The 19,676-nt window shown below is 43.2% G+C and overlaps 1 protein-coding gene across 1 annotated transcript in view; it reads right to left on the bottom strand.

Moving 5' to 3' along the window:
* LOC126336334 (uncharacterized) overlaps positions 1-19,676 on the bottom strand; it is a 1,038,948-nt gene that overhangs the window by 945,552 nt on the left and 73,720 nt on the right. Inside the window, exons 5-7 of the mRNA XM_049999897.1 lie at positions 19,301-19,441; positions 15,408-15,545; positions 3,218-3,321 (exon numbers count right to left, since the gene is read on the bottom strand). Of these exons, the coding sequence (XP_049855854.1) occupies positions 3,218-3,321; positions 15,408-15,545; positions 19,301-19,441 (383 nt within the window). The remainder of the gene's footprint in view (positions 1-3,217; positions 3,322-15,407; positions 15,546-19,300; positions 19,442-19,676) is intronic.

Below are 19,676 nucleotides of genomic sequence, written 5' to 3'. Positions count from 1 at the left end.
TATGATAGTATGCCATTCCAAGCCAATGGCACACTGAAGATTTATCGCAAGCACATCACTCATGGTACGATTTGTTATAATTAATTTTCACTTAATGACATATCGGTGGCAAAAGTTTTCATGACATCGTTACATGATAGATAATGCCTGGATTTTCGTGTACTCATCATTGTGTAATGGACAGGTGTATGGGGTTATGAAGCCAATCGTTATAGGTTTATGTTACGTAGTACTCTAATATTTTTCCCATCTTCATGTTCTGTGACTTTCTTATTAATGGAATATAAGCATGTTCTGCAATACTCGATGTTATTTATATACAAGAGAGCATTCCTTCATGGATGAGTTACTTAGTTTTTGTGTCTTCATTCTGTTTGAAAAGGAAACTGCCACTAGTGAAACGAGCAGCAGTGGCATTTTATTCTGGTTCGTCACAAAAATTTCGGTTCTTTTACCGAATATGTCGCGATTTCCGGGGGCGTAGTTAGGCAAGAACCTACAATTACAACCTAATTTGCTGCGAGTTGAATGATCAGAAATAACATCCTTATTCTTGTTGGTCACAAATCTTTAGCTGTTTATTTCCAAATACGTTGCTTTTTCTGACGATGTGGTTTGGCAGGAATCTAAGAGGACAGTTCAAAGGTCGATAATGCTCCGTACAGGACAAGTTACTAGGCAGGTCTGTTAAAGACTGTCCGTGTCCTGTATGAAGTCATGAACGTTAGCCAATCAGCAACCAGTTATCTTACAGCTGCAAGAGGCAAGTGCCGCACACCCCTCACCTGGCAATCTTCTCTGACAGCGCTCATCTGCCACCGGCTCCCTCATTGGCTCGCGCATTCAGGCATGCTCCCCAAGCTCTCTCAGCATATATATAATGTCGCATTAGTAACTTTGAGAATTAAGGTAATGAGAGACTCCATTTATTGTGACAACTGTGACACTCCAGGGATTGCTCAACAGCAATGGAAAGCTCTATGGTGGTAGTTACTTGGAGTGACAGGAAAGCGTAACTAATACTTTTTTTTTTAAAGTTGAGGCTGGTTGGAACATACCTGAACAAAGGAAATTCTTTACTGAATTCCTAACGATAAGAGATTAGCGAGATGATGGCATGTCGGAAGGTAGATGGATCACATCAGAAATCATGCTAGTTGCTTAATTACTAGAGCTAAGAGATCATCATCATCATAATCATCATCATCATAATCATCATCATCATTAGTGCTCTGCCAAATGGCAGGTTTTCACATGGTAGTTCTCCAGGCTGTCCGGTCTTCTGCCATCCTCTTCAGGTCTGCGTAATTTCCTCTTCCCTTTGTCGTCTATTATCTTGTATCCCCTTCTTCCTCTCAGTCTTCTCCCAAAAACCAATCCTACCAAAGCATCTGCTTGCAAGCACTACCTTCTCAATGAACATCCCGACAAGCTCTTTTTCCTTCTTTTACAACCTTCAGCAGACATCTTCTCTCACCTCCCCCTCCCCCCTTTCCAACACTCTGTCTTTACTCACTCTTTCCATACAGCTTATTCTCTCCATTCTCATCCACATCTCAAATGCTTCTAACCTCTTTTCATCCTCTCGTCTCAGTGTTCATGTTTATACCCCATATAGTGCCACACTCCAGACAAAACATTTGGCAAGCCTTTTCCTTAGACCTTTATCTAATTTGCCACATAAGAGTCTCCTCTTTCTTTTGAATGCGTCCTTCGCTATGGCAATTCGTTCTTTCATCTCCTGGTGACATCTTAAGACTTCAGTTATTGTGCTTCCAAGATATTTAAATCCACTTACTTGGCTAATGGTAGATTGTCCCATTTTAATACTGGACAGTCTGTATATTGTACTGATGACCATACACTTTGTTTTACTGTGTTTATTTGCATCCCATATTCCACACAAGCACATCTTTCAGCTAAGAGATGACCGAGATAAAAACCTATCATACTGATACTGACGAATCGTTTCGATAGATGGAAACAGAAAAGGTCAAGTAAAATAATCTAGCCAAGTCGACGGATGAGAATCTTCAGGTACTGTATAGAGGACACGGCACTGTAAAAATAAATATCTGATTAAATTTCTTAGCAAATGAATTGTTTGTTTCGAGAAATTCTTATATATGAAGTGAGACTGCAGCACTCTTTTGTAGTGCGTTATAGTTGGTCTGGTAGGACGTGAAGTCAGTACAGAGTTTATGGAATATCATTTGTGGCAGATCAGTCTCGGTTTGCTGTAGTTATTTTTCAGTCGGGCAGTCTGTCAGGTTGCGGAAGCGTGGTAATGTTACGACATCTTTCCCGTGATTTGACCTGATTGCAACTGTGTATGGATCTACTGGAAGATACGTCAAAGCCCTACCATTAGCGAGAACGCATGTTGGAGCAGAATGCATGTAGTTCGAAAGTCTCATGTCATCTTTGTATTAATGTATTTTCCCCCTCAATATATGCACGCAAAAAACATAGGTAATATAATCTATAAGTCATTCGGACAGAGCTATGGTAATTAGGTTGTCTAAATAGCAGAAAATAAGGAAATCGGAAAAAGGAAAATTGGCTTTTTCTGTGCATGTTTTAATATAAAGACAGGCCTGCATAAGTAGACAGTGGCGCTAACCACTATGCAAATGGCAACTAATACGGAAATCTTGAGTTCAGTTCTTGATAATCACATTTGAAATTTGCGATGCGAGAAGGTTTGGAACGGAGTCTATACCATAGATCTATCGCTCGTCCTGGGTCCGGCTGTTGGGATCACTAAGTATTACGATGATTGCTTTGCAGGAACATGCAAATTCACCTGTGCTTTTAGCCTCCTCGAGATTCATCATGAGTAATTATGTCCCATCTCTTCCCTCCTCCCTTTCATGTCTAGTCAAGCATCATAACTTCGTGCAACGGCATTACGTATTTGTCGTTTGCGACCATCACAATAGACAGTAGTAGCAAGTTAATTATCTTAGTTCTAATTTTCGCAAGACAGTGCAAAAAATATTTGATTAAATATTGTCGTCTCTGAATGGCTAAATAGTTATAAAGTTTACGGATTTTGAAATTCAGGTATCCTACTCTTTAGGAGCTATCTGTGTAGTTGATGGGGTGCAAATTGTTGAGTTGATCTACAAATCTTGATATAAACAGAGCTGGTCAAAATTCTACTTAAAAGTAAAAAGTGAGATGTAACAAATTTATCACATTATTAAGCAAATACCTTGACGGTGGCAGAGCTGAGAGCGGCAACACAGGTGGGCGAGGGATTTCCATCGATGCCGGAGATCCTGCTCGAGACTTGGCCTTCTTCATTTCCGATTTAGACTGCAATAAATGAAAGTGCTGTAAGTAGCATGTGTTCCGATTAACATTTACTTTCACTTCTTGAGAACGTGTCCTGAAAATCGAAACAGGTCAGTAGACGCTACAGATTCAAGAAAAATAGTTTGAAATTCAGCTCAAGAGTATGAATTCCGAAATTTTCTTCATGTTTTTTTTACGAAAAAGATGACACAGCAAGTAAAACGTAGGGTGAGTAAAAGAATAACGCGATCTTCGACTCCACCAAACGGATCGTTTCTCTACGTTTGGAAGTGCAAAACCAGCTTGCAACTGCAAAATTATTTTCTTAGTTTCGTATGACTTATTCTTTCATTCCCTACTTTATTTGAAACTAGGTCCACCCTAATTTGTTTGAAACTAAGTCCACACACGTTCGCGGACATTCTTTTTTACCAACGTATGAGTTAACGTCTTAGAAATGTTTCAAATCCATCTGCTGTATTCATAGAGTGAGGGCTTGTGATGTTCGTGGTGATCTGTCTGTCGGGTGGGGACGTTTCCCTTCGTGATTTCTGCGTTGTTATTTGAAGATGTTAGAAGGTAATCGACACCGAGTTTCACTCTTCTTCCTTTCATTCAATACTCAGTTATAGCTGCACAAACAATAACATACTGTATATGTGGTGCCTGTTCTTTCGGGAATCAGCCTAATGCCGTGAGCAATGAGGATAACGGACAAGGGGACTACATCAGTTTTGTGGGTAGATAAGTTGAGAATTTGGGTCTGACGGGAGGCATGCTAGGGTAGTCCACGCAGTTACGATGACCACTGTGCGCTTATGGCACAGCGGTCCGTGCATCTCCCTAGTAAGCAGAAGACCCAAGTTCAAATCCCAGTCTGGCACACATTTTCAACTATCTCCATTGATATAAATCAGAGCCCACTGGCAGGTAATATCTTTAATTCCCGCGTGTCTCCAACAACATACTCCACGAGTTTTGTATGTAGTGGGATACACTCTTTGAAAGGTAATGGAGATAAAATACAGTGAGTGTAAGGTTACATATGACTTGCACCGATACCAGACTGCAGTTATAAGAGTCAAAGAACATGAAACAGAAGCATTAGTTGAGAAAACAGTGCGACACGGTTGCGAGCTATCCGCTTTATCATTCGGTCAATACATTCAACAAACAGCAAGGGAAACCAAGAAGAAAGTTGGAAAGGGAATTAAAATTCAGGAAGAAGAATTAAAAACTCTGAAGTCTGCCAATGGCATTGTGGTTCTATCAGAAACGGCGAAGATCAGTTGAACGGAATGGGCAGTGTCATTCAAAAGAGTTTATAAACTGAATATCAACAAAAGTATAGCAACGGGAATAGAATATAGTCGAATTAAATCTGGCGACTTTGAACTAATTAGGTAAGGGAACGTGCCACTAGAAGTACCAGATAAGTTTTATTCACTGCCTGACAAAAAAATTCAAGCACCCAGAAGGTGAGCGGAAAACGAAATTAAATTTCAGGAGGTGAGAGGGTATGTGATAATATCTCAGTGGTTACAAACTCGAGTGAAATATTAGTAAGAACTGGGCAGTATGAGCCCACCAGTATGATGTTGCGCCCCTCTAGCTTCGTTGCATCCAATGATATGGTTGGGAAGGGTTCGTAAAGCCGTTCCATCTTCTCCTGAGAGAAATTGGTCAACTACTCTTGCAAATGGTCCTTGGTATCCTGGGTACAGGCACTGGGACGAAGTTGAAGCCCAAGCTGGTCCCACACATGTTCTATTGGGGATATATATGAAGATCTTGCTGGCCATCGGAGTACCTCAACATCACGCAGACAATTGGTAGAGACAAGTGGTTGAGAATTGTCCTGTTGAAAAATGGCATTACGATGCTATCACCTGAGAGAAAACGCATGAAGACGGAGGATGTCTGTCATGTACCATCGTATCACGAGAGACTTGTTAATCACTACCAGCTGTCATGGTCTGAAGTCGCTCCCGATGGCTTCCCACACCATGTCCACTTTAATAACACTGCTGTGCCTCTCCAAAACATTGGAGGAATGGAACTTCTCCACGGATCGCCGCCATACTTCTGACGATGGTTGTCTAAAACACTCCGTCTTCAGACTACAAGTTGCCCATCGGGACCATCTGACCGCCGTGTCATCCTCAGGTGAGGATGCGGATAGGAGGGGCGTGTGGTCAGCACACAGCTCCCCTGGTCGTTATGATGGTTTTCTGTGACCGGAGCCGCTACTATTTGGCCGAGTAGCTTCTCATGTGGCATCACGAGGCAACAGCGCATGGCGGCCAGGATGGTCACCCATCCAAGCGCCGGCCACGCCCGACAGCGCTTGACTTCGGTGATCTGACGGGTACCGGTGTACCCACTGCGGCAAGGCCATTGCCCCATGGTCGTCCAAGGTAGTGCAAAATCGTGATTCCTTGCTGAACACAGTGCGACGCCATTCATGAGCAGAGCACGCTTCCCTTCCCGGTCATACCACCACTAAAACCGCAACCATTTCCGTTGTGATGTTAACAGCAGTCTACGCAAGGGAAGTTAATTCCCTAGTCCAGCTCCTGCTAGTCTCAGAGTAATAGGTTGGATGACACAGATTGTTGCAGGCAGCCTATTACTTTTCCTCGGACGGCAGGCGCACAGGTGACTGACTTACAATGTCCAATATGGCGATCTTTCCTGGCAGTGATCAGACGTGATCAACTGGTTCCTTAACGAGTACCGCCACATCCGAATGTCCCAAAATCTCTGTACTGCAAAATTCGACCAGCCAGCCGAATGTAGACCTTCAGTGAGGCCTCCTTGCAACTCTGTCAGATGTTGGCAATGCTGTCTCACATGAAAACGTGGCATTTCCGTGCCCTTGACAGAGATCACTTAGTATCGAAACTGTACATGTCTCCTATACAGATTGGTTCCATAAGAGAGTGCAAAAATTTAATACGACGTAAAGGACGCTCAACTGAACAATTTGCTGGCCGGTGTGGCCGAGCGGTTCTAGGCGCTTCAGTCTGGAACCGCGCGACCGCTACAGTCGCAGGTTCGAATCCTGTCTCGGGCATGGATGTGTGTGATGTCCTTGGTTAGTTAGGTTTAAGTAGTTCTATGTTCTAGAGGATTGATGAGCTCAGATGTTAAGTCTCATAATACTCAGAGCCATTTTGAACTGAACAATTTGAGATAGGGTACCTGGTGTCGGAGAAGCCTGGTTAGGAAATAATAGGAATTAAGTCACATTACTCTGTACTTTTTTATTTACGTTAGTTACAGTTAACTGGAAATACCACCACTGACACAGTGAACGTACCATTTCTAGTGTATCTTACAAAATGTGCTGAAACTGACGGCCATCAACCTCAATGCATGCACGACATCGGTGAACAAGAGTCTGACGCGCCATGACTGATATCCCTGGTGTGTTTAGAATCATATCAGAGGCAGCTACAATTCTGGCAACTAATTTAATCTCTGTATCCACTGGGATCTCATACACAAGTGAATTTATATATCCCTATAGGAAATAATCAGGAGGCCTCAGGTCAGGTGACAAAACAGGCCATGGAATAGGACGTCCCCTTCCAATCCAGCAACCAGGAAATACAGTACTGAGATGGTTGGGGGCATCCACACTGAAATGAGGCGGTGCACAGTCATGTTGTATCCACATCCTTTCAGGAACAGTCAAGGCTACGTTATCCAACAACTCAAGTAGAGCCCTTTGTACGAACCCCAAGTGCAGGTGGCCATTCAGACGGCTATGTAGAAGATATGGGCCAATAAGATTATTGCCTATAATGCCGGCCCACATATTCACCGCAAAACGTACTTGGTGGTGTGACTCTACTACAGCGTAAAGGTTTTTCCTCATCTCACAATTGGCTGTTCCTGCTGTTCGAAATACTATCACAATCAAATGAGGCCTCGTCAGTAAACAGCACGATCTTAAGGAAATGTGGTCGACCAATCCAATGTTGGAACAACCACTGACACAATCCGACCCCTGGTGCAAACTCAGTTACAAGCACTGCATGGACTCGTTGTGCGTCATATGGGTGTAACTGTTGTCCGTGGAGTAGTCGGCACATGTTAATACGCGCAACGCTCATTTCACGTGCAATTCGACGAGTTCTTGTTGTGGGGTGCGCTGCAGCACGTTCCAGCACCTCCACTTCAAAATCTTGTTGCGAGTGGTTCTCATGTTGCCAGATCCCTCGTGTTTTCTTTCCAATGAACTAATCTCTCCGATTAGTCGATCGAGAAATGGATGATGACTGTTAGGAAATCGCTCCCTGTACAGCCTTTCAGCAGCAAGATCATTACAACGTAGTCCTCCACACATATGTTGCATGTCAGTGAGTTCTGCGAAACTGTACTGGCACTGCTCCATCTTATTGTACTGTACGTCTCTGAATGGCACAGAATAATGAATAGGTCTGTCGTTGATTCATAGCACGTTCTGTCATAGGACAATGTAAACACGATACAATTGAGCCACCTTATGAACTAGTAAAGTAAACAAAACCTCCATCATGACTTCTTAGTAATCAGCTTCGTCCTCCTTGTTTCCTTGCAGGAAATAAAGACTGTACATGTAAATAAACAGCATAGTAAACCTGTTGGCATGTTAGTTGTAAATAAGTTGGAAAACAGTAATGCAGACAAAGCGTTAGACAAGTTTATGTTATGTTGTGTTATGTTAACCGAGGACCTAGAAACGACGGAGAGGCTCTGTCCCCGCAGCAGCCTCAGTGATTCACAACCCCACGCCGACTACCGCAGTCCACTTCACCCCTCCGCCGCCCCACACCGAACCCAGGGTTATTGTGCGGTTCGGCCCTCGGTGGACCCCCCTGGGAGCGTCTCACACCAGACGAGTGTAACCCCTATGTCTGCGTGGTAGAGGAATGGTGGTGTACGCGTACGTGGAGAACTTGCTTGTGCAGCAATCGCCGACATAGTGTAGCTGACGCGGAATAAGGGGGACCAGCCCGCATTTGCCGAGGCAGGTGGAAAATCGCCTAAAAACCATCCACACACTGGCCGGCTCACCGGACCTTGACACAAATCCGGCGGGCGGATTCGTGCCGGGAACTGGCGCTCCTTCCCGTCCGGAAAGCCGTGCGTTAGACCACACAGCCAACGGAGCGGGCTTAGACAAGTTTACTTCCATATCTCCTTAAGCTGGCTTCTCCGACCCCAGGTTCCCAATCTCCAACTGTGCAGTGGAGCATTTTTGTACGCTCTTACGGGAACACCGTGCACACTGTGCCAGAGCTGGTAACAACACTAAACTTGGTGGTCTGGTGGTCGTTCTACCTGCCACAGAGAATTCCAACTCTCCTTTACATACCCGCCGGCCGGGATGGTCGAGCGGTTCTAGGCGCTACAGTCTGGAACCGCGAGACAACTACGGTCGCAGGTTCGAATCCTGCCCCGGGCATGGATGTGTGTGATGTCCTTAGGTTAGTTAGGTTTAAGTAGTTCTAAGTTCTAGGGGACCTCAGAAGTTAAGTCCCTTAGTGCTCAGAGCCATTTGAACCATTTTACATACCTGCCGATGGGGTTTTTGTGTAGGAACTTACATCCGACCATGTCTTCTAAGTGCTTCAAATTTTTTGCCAGACAGTGTACTTCGACAGCAAAATAATAACATTGGCTGAAGTAGTGGCAACAGCAATAAAAGCTTTTCTAAAACAGAGAAATGTGTTATCATAGAACTTACTCGTATATTTAAGTGCTAGGAACTTTTTTCTGAAAGTATTTGTCTGAAGTGTAGCCTTTAAGGAAGTGAAAAGTGGACGATAAAAAGTTTAGAGGTGAAGTTAGAATTTTGTGAAGTGCGGAATTACAGACGAAAGCTGACACTTAGATGAGCAGATAGGACAACTGATGAAAAGGTGCTGAATCGAACTGGAGAGAATGGTATCTACTGATAACATACATCCTGAGACATGAAGAAATATCAAATTTAGTAACGGAAGGAAGTGCAGGGGCATGAAAACTGTACAGCTAGATACACGGTTGGCTGCTGTAAGCAGGCCAAATGGATGTACATTATCTGATGAAAAGCATCTGGACACTTATTAGTGGACATTCCGATACTGTAGTGCCTGTGTTGTTAAGAAGAATTATGCAGTGTTCCTTCGGACATGAATATACATCCGAACGAACATTGTATCTTTCTTCTCAGCAACACAAACAACGCAGTATCGCATTTATCCATCGACACCACACAATTAAAATGTCCTGCCTGGTACGGGAATTACATAATGTTTGTACGAATACAGTTTATCAAGCAATAGCGATGACATATGGAAGTTTGAGTCTGACCTTGGGTCGTGCATGGATAATCAAAGCAGTTAAGACGACGGCTCGCTAAAGCTGGAAATCCGAGTCCCAGTCTGGCACAGATTTTCTCTGTCGTGATACCCTTATACAGCTGATGGTCGTTCGTGTACACAACTGCAAATACATTTCATTTAATGGACATTAATATTGGTTGTGACCACCCGTCGCCTTTATGTTGACTTGAGCTCTGCTATGCACACCTTCAATGAGGTGCCTGGATGTCTGTGGAGAAATGGCAGCACATTCTACCTCAAGAGTCAAACCTAGAAGCATAGCGATGTTGGACTCTGGGGTGTGAAGCGAATTTGCCATTCTAACTGATCCCAGAGGTATTCCATTGCTTTGAGGTAGGAACTCCTGGCAGGCCATCTCATTTCTCGAATGCTATTGTCCACAAGCCATTGCCTCGCAGATGCTGCTTTATGACAGCGTGTATTGTCATGGTCACACAGTCATCGATTTCGTATTGTTCCTCTACCGTACACTGTACATAATGCTGTAAAACGTTTTCATATGATTCTCAATTTAGCTCAATAAGGGTACCACATTCTAAGCACGGAAAACACCCCGTTACCATAACACCATTCTCACCGCACCACGTATGATGGCAGGTAACGTTCTTTAAACATTCACCAAACCCAAATCCTTCCATCAGCTTGTCTCAGGGTACAGAGTGATTCAACACACATAATTTGTTTCCATCCATCCACAGTCCAGTGGCATCGCTATTTGTAACATCTTAGTACTGCGGATTATGAGGATCTGCTCGACCACTCTGCAACAATCTTATCTGCACCCTATGCTGTCATTGTGCTATCTGGACTGCTGCTAGCACTTTGGAACACTTCCACCGATTTCATGACTTTCTTTTATAACCAACATCCACACTCCTCGAAAATCCCTGTCTGTCAGCACATGACGCCTTGGTTTAGCTGGGGTTGTTCCTTCGCGTTTCCACTTCACGGCCACATCGCCAGCCATCGTCCTGGACAGTTTTAGAAGCGTTGCAATGTTCCTGACGGCTCTGTTACTCAAGTGACATCCAGTGACAAGTTCACGTTCGAAAGTCACTGAGCAGTCCTGACTAACCCATTCCACTGTTACTGCTTCACTACTGGCAGTGCAATACTTCAATACTTTCGATCAAATAGTGTTGGCTGCATCAGCTATTGAGATATGAAGAGACTTGCACAGCACAGACAAGTGTGAACAGTTGCATCAAACCTGTCTTCAGTCTGAAAACGACAACAACAACAAAAAAATAGTTCGCAAGAAAGTGGCAATACAACAATGAAATTATCTGGTCACTTACTTCCACTTGTTACGAGGCGTTTTTCTTTAAAGTAACTGACGTTTTGAAACTAAAAAAAAACGTGCTAAGATATCTCGAAAATTTTATTTTTACGTGAAAGGCTGTACCTTAATCTACGCACTGACGCCATTAATGTCTGATTCGTCCTTGTTTACGTTGTGTACTGAGTGTTTAAGATGCCTCCGATAATCGTTAAGTCCCACCGACTGTGAAGTACGGGCTGTTATAATATTTCTTAGTGCTAAAGGCCTAAAAGCGATCGATATTCATCGTGAGATCTGTTCAGTTTACAAAGAAAACATTATGAGTGATGGAATGGTAAGAAATGGGTGAGAGCATTTAAAGATGGCCGCACAAATGTGCATGATGAACAACGGAGTGGGCGTCCTTCGGTCGTTAATGAAAGTTTGGTGCAGGAAGTGGACAATAAGGTGAGAGAAAACAGACGCTTAACGATTTCCTCCTTGCGGGATGACTTTCCTAATGTTTCTCGTAGAGTTTCGTATGACATTGTGACCGAGCACTTGAATTACCGAAAATTGTGCGCACGTTTGGTACCGTAAATGTGCACAAAACCAAACGCTTAGACAGTGAATTGACTTTCCTTGAGGGGTACCACAACGTCGGTGATGATTTCATAAGCCAAATTGTCACGGGCGGTGAAACATGGGTGGCCTACGTCACACCAGAATCAAAACAACAGTCCATGGAAGTTGAGCAAGCGCATCGTTTTGATGCAAGACAATGCCCGTCCGCATGTGGGGAATCAGACCAAAGTTCTCATCACATCTTTTCGATGGGAAACTCTAGATCATCCTACGTACAGCCCCGAACGTGCGCCCAGTGACTACCACCTGTTCCTGCACTTGAAGAAACACCTGGGCGGTCAGCGTCGTCAAGACGATGACGAGCTCAAAACTGTGGTGATGCTGTGGTTAACAAGTCATGCGGTAGACTTCTATGAGGAAGGTATTAAAAAGCTGGTACAACAGAATGAGATTTTCACTCTGCAGCGGAATGTGCGCAGATATGAAACTTCCTGGCAGATTGAAACTGTGTGCCCGACCGAGACTCGAATTCGGGACCTTTGCCTTTCGCGGGCAAGTGCTCTACCATCTGAGCCACCGAAGCACGACTCACGTCCGCGAAAGGCAAAGGTCCCGAGTTCGAGTCTCTGTCGGGTACACAGTTTTAATCTGCCAAGAAGTTTCATATTAGCGCACACTCCACTGCAGAGTGAAAATCTCATTCTGGAAACATCCCCCAGGCTGTGGCTAAGCCATGTCTCCGCAGTATCCTTTCTTTCAGGAGTGCTAGTTCTGCATGGTTCGCAGGAGAGCTTGTGTAAAAGTTTGGAAGGTAGGAGACGAGATACTGGCAGAAGTAAAGCTGTGAGTACCGGGCGTGAGTCGTGCTTCGGTAGCTCAGATGGTAGAGCACTTGCCCGCGACAGGCAAAAGTACCGAGTTCGAGTCTCGGTCGGGCACACAGTTTTAATCTGCCAGGAAGTTTCAGCTGGTACAACGTTATGACAAGTGCCTCAATATTGACGGAAATTATGCAGAAAAGTAGATTAAGGTACAGGCTTTCATGTAAAAATAAAATTATTGAGATATCTGTGCACGTCTTTTTTTAATTTCAAAACGGTACTTACTTAAAAAACACGCCTAGTATAAAATGCAAGTCTGAATAAGTTTTTACTCTTTATTTCATCAGTGAATTTGCTTTCGGGTATTTTTTGCATCCTAATTTTATGCTAGTCCAGTATGATGATTTCTAATTTGAAAGACAGTACTGAATAAGAGAAAATAGCTAGTAGTTTAACCTCTACTTTAATAAAGCACCAGTTCAATACACCACCTACATTGGAATACAGATGGAATATCATTTATACTGCGCAACTAACAATCGAAAGTCAGGAACAGTTCAAAATGGTTCAAATGGCTCTGAGCACTATGGGACTTAACATCGATGGTCATCAGTCCCCTAGAACTTAGAACTACTTAAACCTAACTAACCTAAGGACATCACACAACACCCAGCCATCACGAGGCAGAGAAAATCCCTGACCCCGCCGGGAATCTAACCCGGGAACCCGGGCTGGGAAGCGAAAACGCTACCGTCAGGAATAGTATAGCAGTATTCGTCAGTTCTGACGTCTTCATCATAGTGCATAGAAAGCTACTGAATATTATCTACCAGGCAGAGGCAACTACTTATCTTCACCATTCGTCCAGACTATGGTAGGTATAGTTCCAAGGATCTAACTTAAGTTTGTGAAAATTGTTCTGCAAATAAGATCTTTAATTCGAATTAACCTTGTACCCCAGATTAGGTAAATAACAATACACAATCATGACCTCTGCCTCTGAGAATGCAGACAGTATGAAGTCTTCAAGCTATGAAAAAAAAATATTATGGTGTGTAAGCATATCGGGCATGGTAAATTTTCAGCCATGCAGTTTCCATGCGAGTCACCGAGCATCAACATTCGTTGCTTGAGGACCGCGACGACCCCATTTCTGATCAACCGTAACTCCGAGACGTTCGATGGTTGATAAGTCTTGTAAAAATGAGGCCAGAAATGTATTAGTACATATTGTGCTTCGAAGAAAGCTGGTACATTCCTCGCCATACGTGGCTAAGCTTTGTGCTTCTCACATATGACATGTACCGTTGTCTGGAGAGGGGGAAGAGGAGACATTCTCAAACCCTATATCCTTCCAGACACAGTGCTTGCTGTTTAGATTTTGCTCAGTGAGGAGTCCATATCGCATCTTGTATCATTCGATATCCTAAGGTGCTCCATCTGACGTTTGTTCGAAATACCACGCTGTAATGCCGACAGCAAACAGCAAGTGCCTCACACTTAAGTGATCATCACTGTAGGATAAATCGAAGCAAGACTCATCTTGACACGCAACATTTTGTCAGCCAGCACGACAGTCACGGGGATGATTTGCCTATTGCAGTTTGAAATGTGTGTGGTGTTTCGACAATGAAAAGCGACCAAATGGAATTTCTGCCACCTGATCGCCCCGAAACAAACGTACTCTGCACTGACGAGCCAAAACATTATGAACATCTGATTAATATCGTGCTGGCCCACCACTGAAACGCAATACAGCAACAGTTCTGTGGGGTTTGGGTTCGAAAAGTCCTTTGTAGGTTTCCGGAGGTGTATGACACGAGATGTCCATCTGTAGATCATGCGTTACCCGCAAATTACGGATCAATGGTTTGTGGACGCGTAGCTGGCGCCTTGTAGCGTCCCAGATATGCTACATTGGGTTCAGGTAGGGCGTTTCTGTTGGCATATACGTAATTTCATTATCACGATCCCCAAACGACTTCAGAGCATTTTTGGTCCTGTGACACGGACTGGTAACATGTCACTGCTGTCGGGGAAGATATAAAATGCGAAAGGATATACAGGAATATGGTCCACATAACCTTTACGTAATCCTCAGCTGTCATGGTGACTCCAGTTACTACCATAGGTGCGACAGAAGCCCGGGTTAATGTGCCTCATGGAATAAAATTGCCCCAAATTGGCATTGCTCTGTGGCGGAGAGCATGTTTCGAGCGGCCTGGATGATGGCATGTCCGGCACGATAATTCACCTAATGGAAGGGGTAACGTGATTCATCCAATCAGGCAAAAATTTCCATATAATCATAGTCCAGTCTGAATGATTGTGTGCCCCCTGTAATAATAACTGACGTTTCGATTTGGTCAATAATGAAACATAAATGGGTCGTCTTCTATGGAGCCTCCTTCCCAACAATGAATGCAGAACAGTGTGCGCTGAAACACAGCTTTATATTCTGCCATCAGATCTGCAACAAATCACTGCCTATCTTCGTTTAAAGAGCGGGCAAACCTTCAACCCTGTAGTTTAACCGTTCTTCAACCATTTTTCATAGACGCTCGCGACAGTAGCACACAGACAGCTGACTACCATCGCTGTTTTTGGGATGCTACCTCCTAGGAATTGGGCTACACTAATCAACCCTTTGTCAAAGTCGCTTATGTCACTGGATTTTCCCGTTTTCAGTGTATATCGTTGCTTGAATGATTTCTGAATTATCTGTGCTCTGCTTTTATATTTTCCTTACTACATCAGGTACCCGCAATGCCACAAAGCAGCATTCAGAATCGGGGTGAGCAGTGAGCATGATACAATGGCTCATCAGTGTATCGAAGTTACAGCAGTTCCATCATTTGTTATAGTATGCTGTTTCACAGATCTTCCACGTTTGGTTTGGTTTATTCGTGCTTTCAAGGTTTTGTAATTTTAACAAAAATCCGTGTAAAGGCTTACACGGTACTATGATTCAGTAGCCAGTCATTCATATACCATTACAAGACACCGGCTTGTGTACGAATGTATCCAGCACCTATGAAGTCACCTCGAGACTAGAACACATACCTTGATTGGAGGGAGCCGTGCTCGACGAATGTCGCTGGCCTCAGCTTGCAGTGGAGAGGGCGGAGATGGTGGAGCAGCCTCTTTTGATTTGCGGCTGCTGGCTGAAGGACGTTCGCCTCGAGACGGCCGTGTCTGCCCCTGTGAAAAACAGGAACTTTGATCATTGGTCGCTGAACATTCTGCATCGAGCTTTGTGGCTGAGTAATAGGAACTATAATAAAATGTTGCAGAGAGTGGGTTGTAGAGTAGGGAACATGGGGGAACTATGTCGCAGGACAAAAGAAAGGTAACATCTTTTAGATGTGTGACAATCTTTATTAAATGCTTCAATATCAAGAAAGAGTGATGTACACAACCAAAACTAAACTGATACGATGGCCAGAAAAACGTGAAATCACAAACATTGGTAGTAGGTATTGTAGAATACTCAGTATTATAGTACACTCAGTATAATAATGTCCTTTATTGAAACTTAACTCCTCTTTTCGAGCAATCACTATATACACACAAAGAAAACAAATAACAAAAAAAGACGATTATTCATCAATCGGCTGTTGGGGAGGCCATCGGAGCTGGTCCTAGCTCATCGAGGAACTGGCTGAACTGCTGCTGCGCTGGCCTTATAAAGCCGGTGGAGGTCGGCGGAGTACTCCAACTTCCCTGTGTCTGTGAGGAGACCTCTGCAGAAAAAGGCTCATTAGTCTCTAGCAAGTTCTGTTTATTTTTGAAGAATTGTTTTCCCTCTTGGTTGAGCCTGCAAGTGCTTGTGTGTGTTATATGGTACACAGGGGTGTCTTGAGTGTAGGCTGCCTGGCAGGGGCCGTCTGTGGTAGACGAAACATGTATAAAAAACCAATATGCAATTTGGTTTCCATAATATTTCCAGAATTTCTCCTATAATTCTTACATCCAACACAAAAAATTGCACGACTTTCACATTCAAGATAGCCAACGGCCTTGCTGCAGTGCTAACAATGATTCCCGTCACATCACCGAAGTTAAATGCTTGGCAAGCTCTTGGATGGGTGACTGTCTGGGTCTGCCGAGTGCTGTTGGCAAGCGGGGTGCATCCAGTCATTTTGAGGCATGTTGAGGAGATACTTGATTGAGAAGTACAGACTCTATTCACGAAAACTGACTATGGACGGGAGAGTGGCGTGTCGATCACATGCCGCCCCATAACTGCATCCAATGTCGCCTATCGGCTGAGGATGACACAGCGGTCTGTCGGAACCGTTGGGCCTTCTGAGGCCTGTTCGGACTGAGTTTAGTTTCTTTCACATTAATGATTGTAATATCATTTGCTAATAGACCCTGCATCGTCTGATGTCAATTGGCCTAGCGCCTGTTCTGTAGGTGAGGGTAGCAACACTTTTCGTTGCGGGGTAAAAACGAATTCCACTCTACTGTTCGACTTGCAGAAAGTCTAAGAACAGTGTAGTTCATCAGTGTTGGAAAATTACTGCTAGGTCTCTATTTTAACGCAGCTCCCCAACTGTGTCTCTGGTTCATAGACAAAATGCTCAACCCAATAGAGTTCGAAGTGCAATGACATAAAACCAGAGAAGCTGCATGAGGATGTGTTACGAAGGACAGGAATAGAATTGGAATGACTCCCAATGGACCTTTTGTATGGTTCATCTATGAGAATGACTCCAACTACCGTTTCACCTATTACTCTAAATCCTGCCACTGGTTGCAATTTGAAATGATGTATGAGGCCGATCTCACAGAGCTGCATCTTCACACCTCTTAATACAATTCACATTTCTAGGTATACCCACACTACTTACTAACTAGTCTATCCTTCTGTGTTATGTCTTAACCAGTTTTCTGTAGCAACTACACTCTCTCCCTCTCTCTAGATACCTGGCATCAAAATCATATCTGCACTTCCAGAGCACCATGGGTTCCTTCCATATGTATGCACGATGTAATAATGAGTACTCCAGAACTTACTAACACATCTCAGATAGTTACGCACTGTGGATCTCATAAAATATGTGTTAGATCGTCCTGTACTACCAAACAGATTCGCCTTTTATCCTGCTCGTCATTTTTAATCTGTTAGAGACATACTTTAGAACGTGTACTGCTTGAAGCAGGGCTTTTCACCAGGTGACACTGCCTTGCACACATGATAATGTGTGGCACTGATCAGCTAGGCGTCAGGTTCTAATGTGTACGCTACTGTAGGTTGGGTTCTAATGTGTACACTACTGTTGATTACAGCGTCAGTATACCTGTACCAGTACATAATTCTGTGTTTCTATTTAACATGCCCATATGAACCAAGTAAAAGAAAAATTTCATGCGAAAATAAAGAAGACACAAATGAACATCAAAGAAAACTTCGGCTGTAACAATTGTGACTAGTTGGTTGTTTTGCGAAACTGGACAGCAAAATTTCATTAAATTCTCATAAATATGGTACTTAAAGCTTGTCCATTGTGATTTTTTGTCAACATAATTCATTGTTTTCAAATACTTCTAGCGTAACAACCTCTTTTTAAAATCGTAAATACTATAAAAATTTTGTTCTTAAAATACATCAATAGTTACGTAATATTTACTTGCAAACTCAGTACTCTTAACATCAATTACCAGTGTTTACTTGCTGGGCAAGCTAACGAAATGTCTCTGTGAAACCTCTCAAAAATATAAATTTAAAAGGTCAACGTTATTTCTGTTTATGATACTAAGATTTCCATCACAGTTTTTGAAATAATGAAGTATAACAAACTCAAAGATCAATCTGTGATTAAGCACAATGTTGTGGATAGGTCTTAACATTTGTGCCACTACACTGTCACGTAAATTCATGTAAATAATAGTAAGGGATACAACCTAACATTGTTTACTTGCTTAAACACTTATTCACATTTACCTGATTAGCAACAACTTTCGAAGCTTATTTGCGTTCACTAACATATTCAGAATTTTTGTCTGAGTTGTAAATATCCACATTATCATCATATTTGTGCAAATTGTCCGTGGAAAGCATTTTTCTGGCACGAACACGGCACATATTACCGCTGGTAGCTACCATGTTTTTGGCACTTATCTCTGTTTACATGCACAAATAATGACAAAGAATCCATTACTGAGAATCTGAAATTAGAGGCAGAGTTGGTTTTTCTCGGTTTATCGTGGAGCTATCGACTAATGTGAATGATGTACATCACTTACCCTGTTTTACATTCAATAACTCTGTTCCTCAAAGAGTGTCCCTTACGACTGTTTACAGCCAGAATCTTAAAAATTCAAATTAATAAAGGAAACGAAAAAATGACATTAAATTAGCAAAGAAAGATGGTAAACTTTTTCGACATAAGATAAGAAATTATAGCCATGTACACTATAATACACTATAAATCTAATCATCCTCCAAACCAAAAACAAGCTGCACTAAGGCCTATGTTATATGAAATTAAAGGAATCTCACACGGTGAAAGAAATCATGACAACTATACGTATGAACAGTGGATATGGCATGTAGGCAGTAGATAGCTGGTTTACAGTGCCAGTTCAGAAATAAGGAGTCCAACAATCAAGTGATATACAAACAACAAGTTTCTGTGCACATTTTAACTTAGTTGGTTTTAAATAGGAGTGCAGGGTGTCTCAGTGACTCATTAGTTCGTGGCTGGGAGCCACTGACATAGCCAGTCCAGTCGATGGAGTACTGCTCGCGAAAGGCAGCGGTCCAGGTTTCAGTCCTGGTCCGCCACGCTGTTTTGACAATCTCGACGTTCCACCTCTAACGATGAACACTACTAATATCGGCGTGTGGTTCGGGGTTCGTCAACAACAATTATCAGACAACATCCACAGAATTTGCATAGTTGCGCAGAGAATATTAAAGCGATAAATTACGGTGTGTTAATTTATACCTTAGGCGGCGATTCTGCCGGTGGTTTTGGCTTCGCCGGCTCCATGCTGTGTCGCAATACCGACTCAACCGCAGCGGGAGGCCACTCGGTAGACGGCTGGTATCGCGTGTACAGCTGCTCCGACAGGCCGCCGGGCCGCTCCTAACAATGGGACAGCCATTCAGAGGCATTATTCGAACCAATTTCTATCCAGCTAATTATTCTAATAAATAAATAAATCAAAAAAATATTTACGCACAAATATCTGCAGGTAAGAAGGCTGGAGTGTTCTTAAGTAATAGAACCCAGTACGTTGTCCTCGATGGTGAGTGTTCATCGGAGATGAGGGTATCATCTGGAGTGCCCCATGGAAGTGTGGTAGGACCTCTGTTGTTTT

Source organism: Schistocerca gregaria, chromosome 2 (genome assembly GCF_023897955.1).
Source record: "Schistocerca gregaria isolate iqSchGreg1 chromosome 2, iqSchGreg1.2, whole genome shotgun sequence".
In the NCBI taxonomy this organism is placed as follows: Eukaryota; Metazoa; Arthropoda; class Insecta; order Orthoptera; family Acrididae; genus Schistocerca; species Schistocerca gregaria.
The sequence above is the reverse complement of the archived record's forward strand: the minus strand, read 5'-3'. Positions and strand labels throughout refer to the sequence as shown.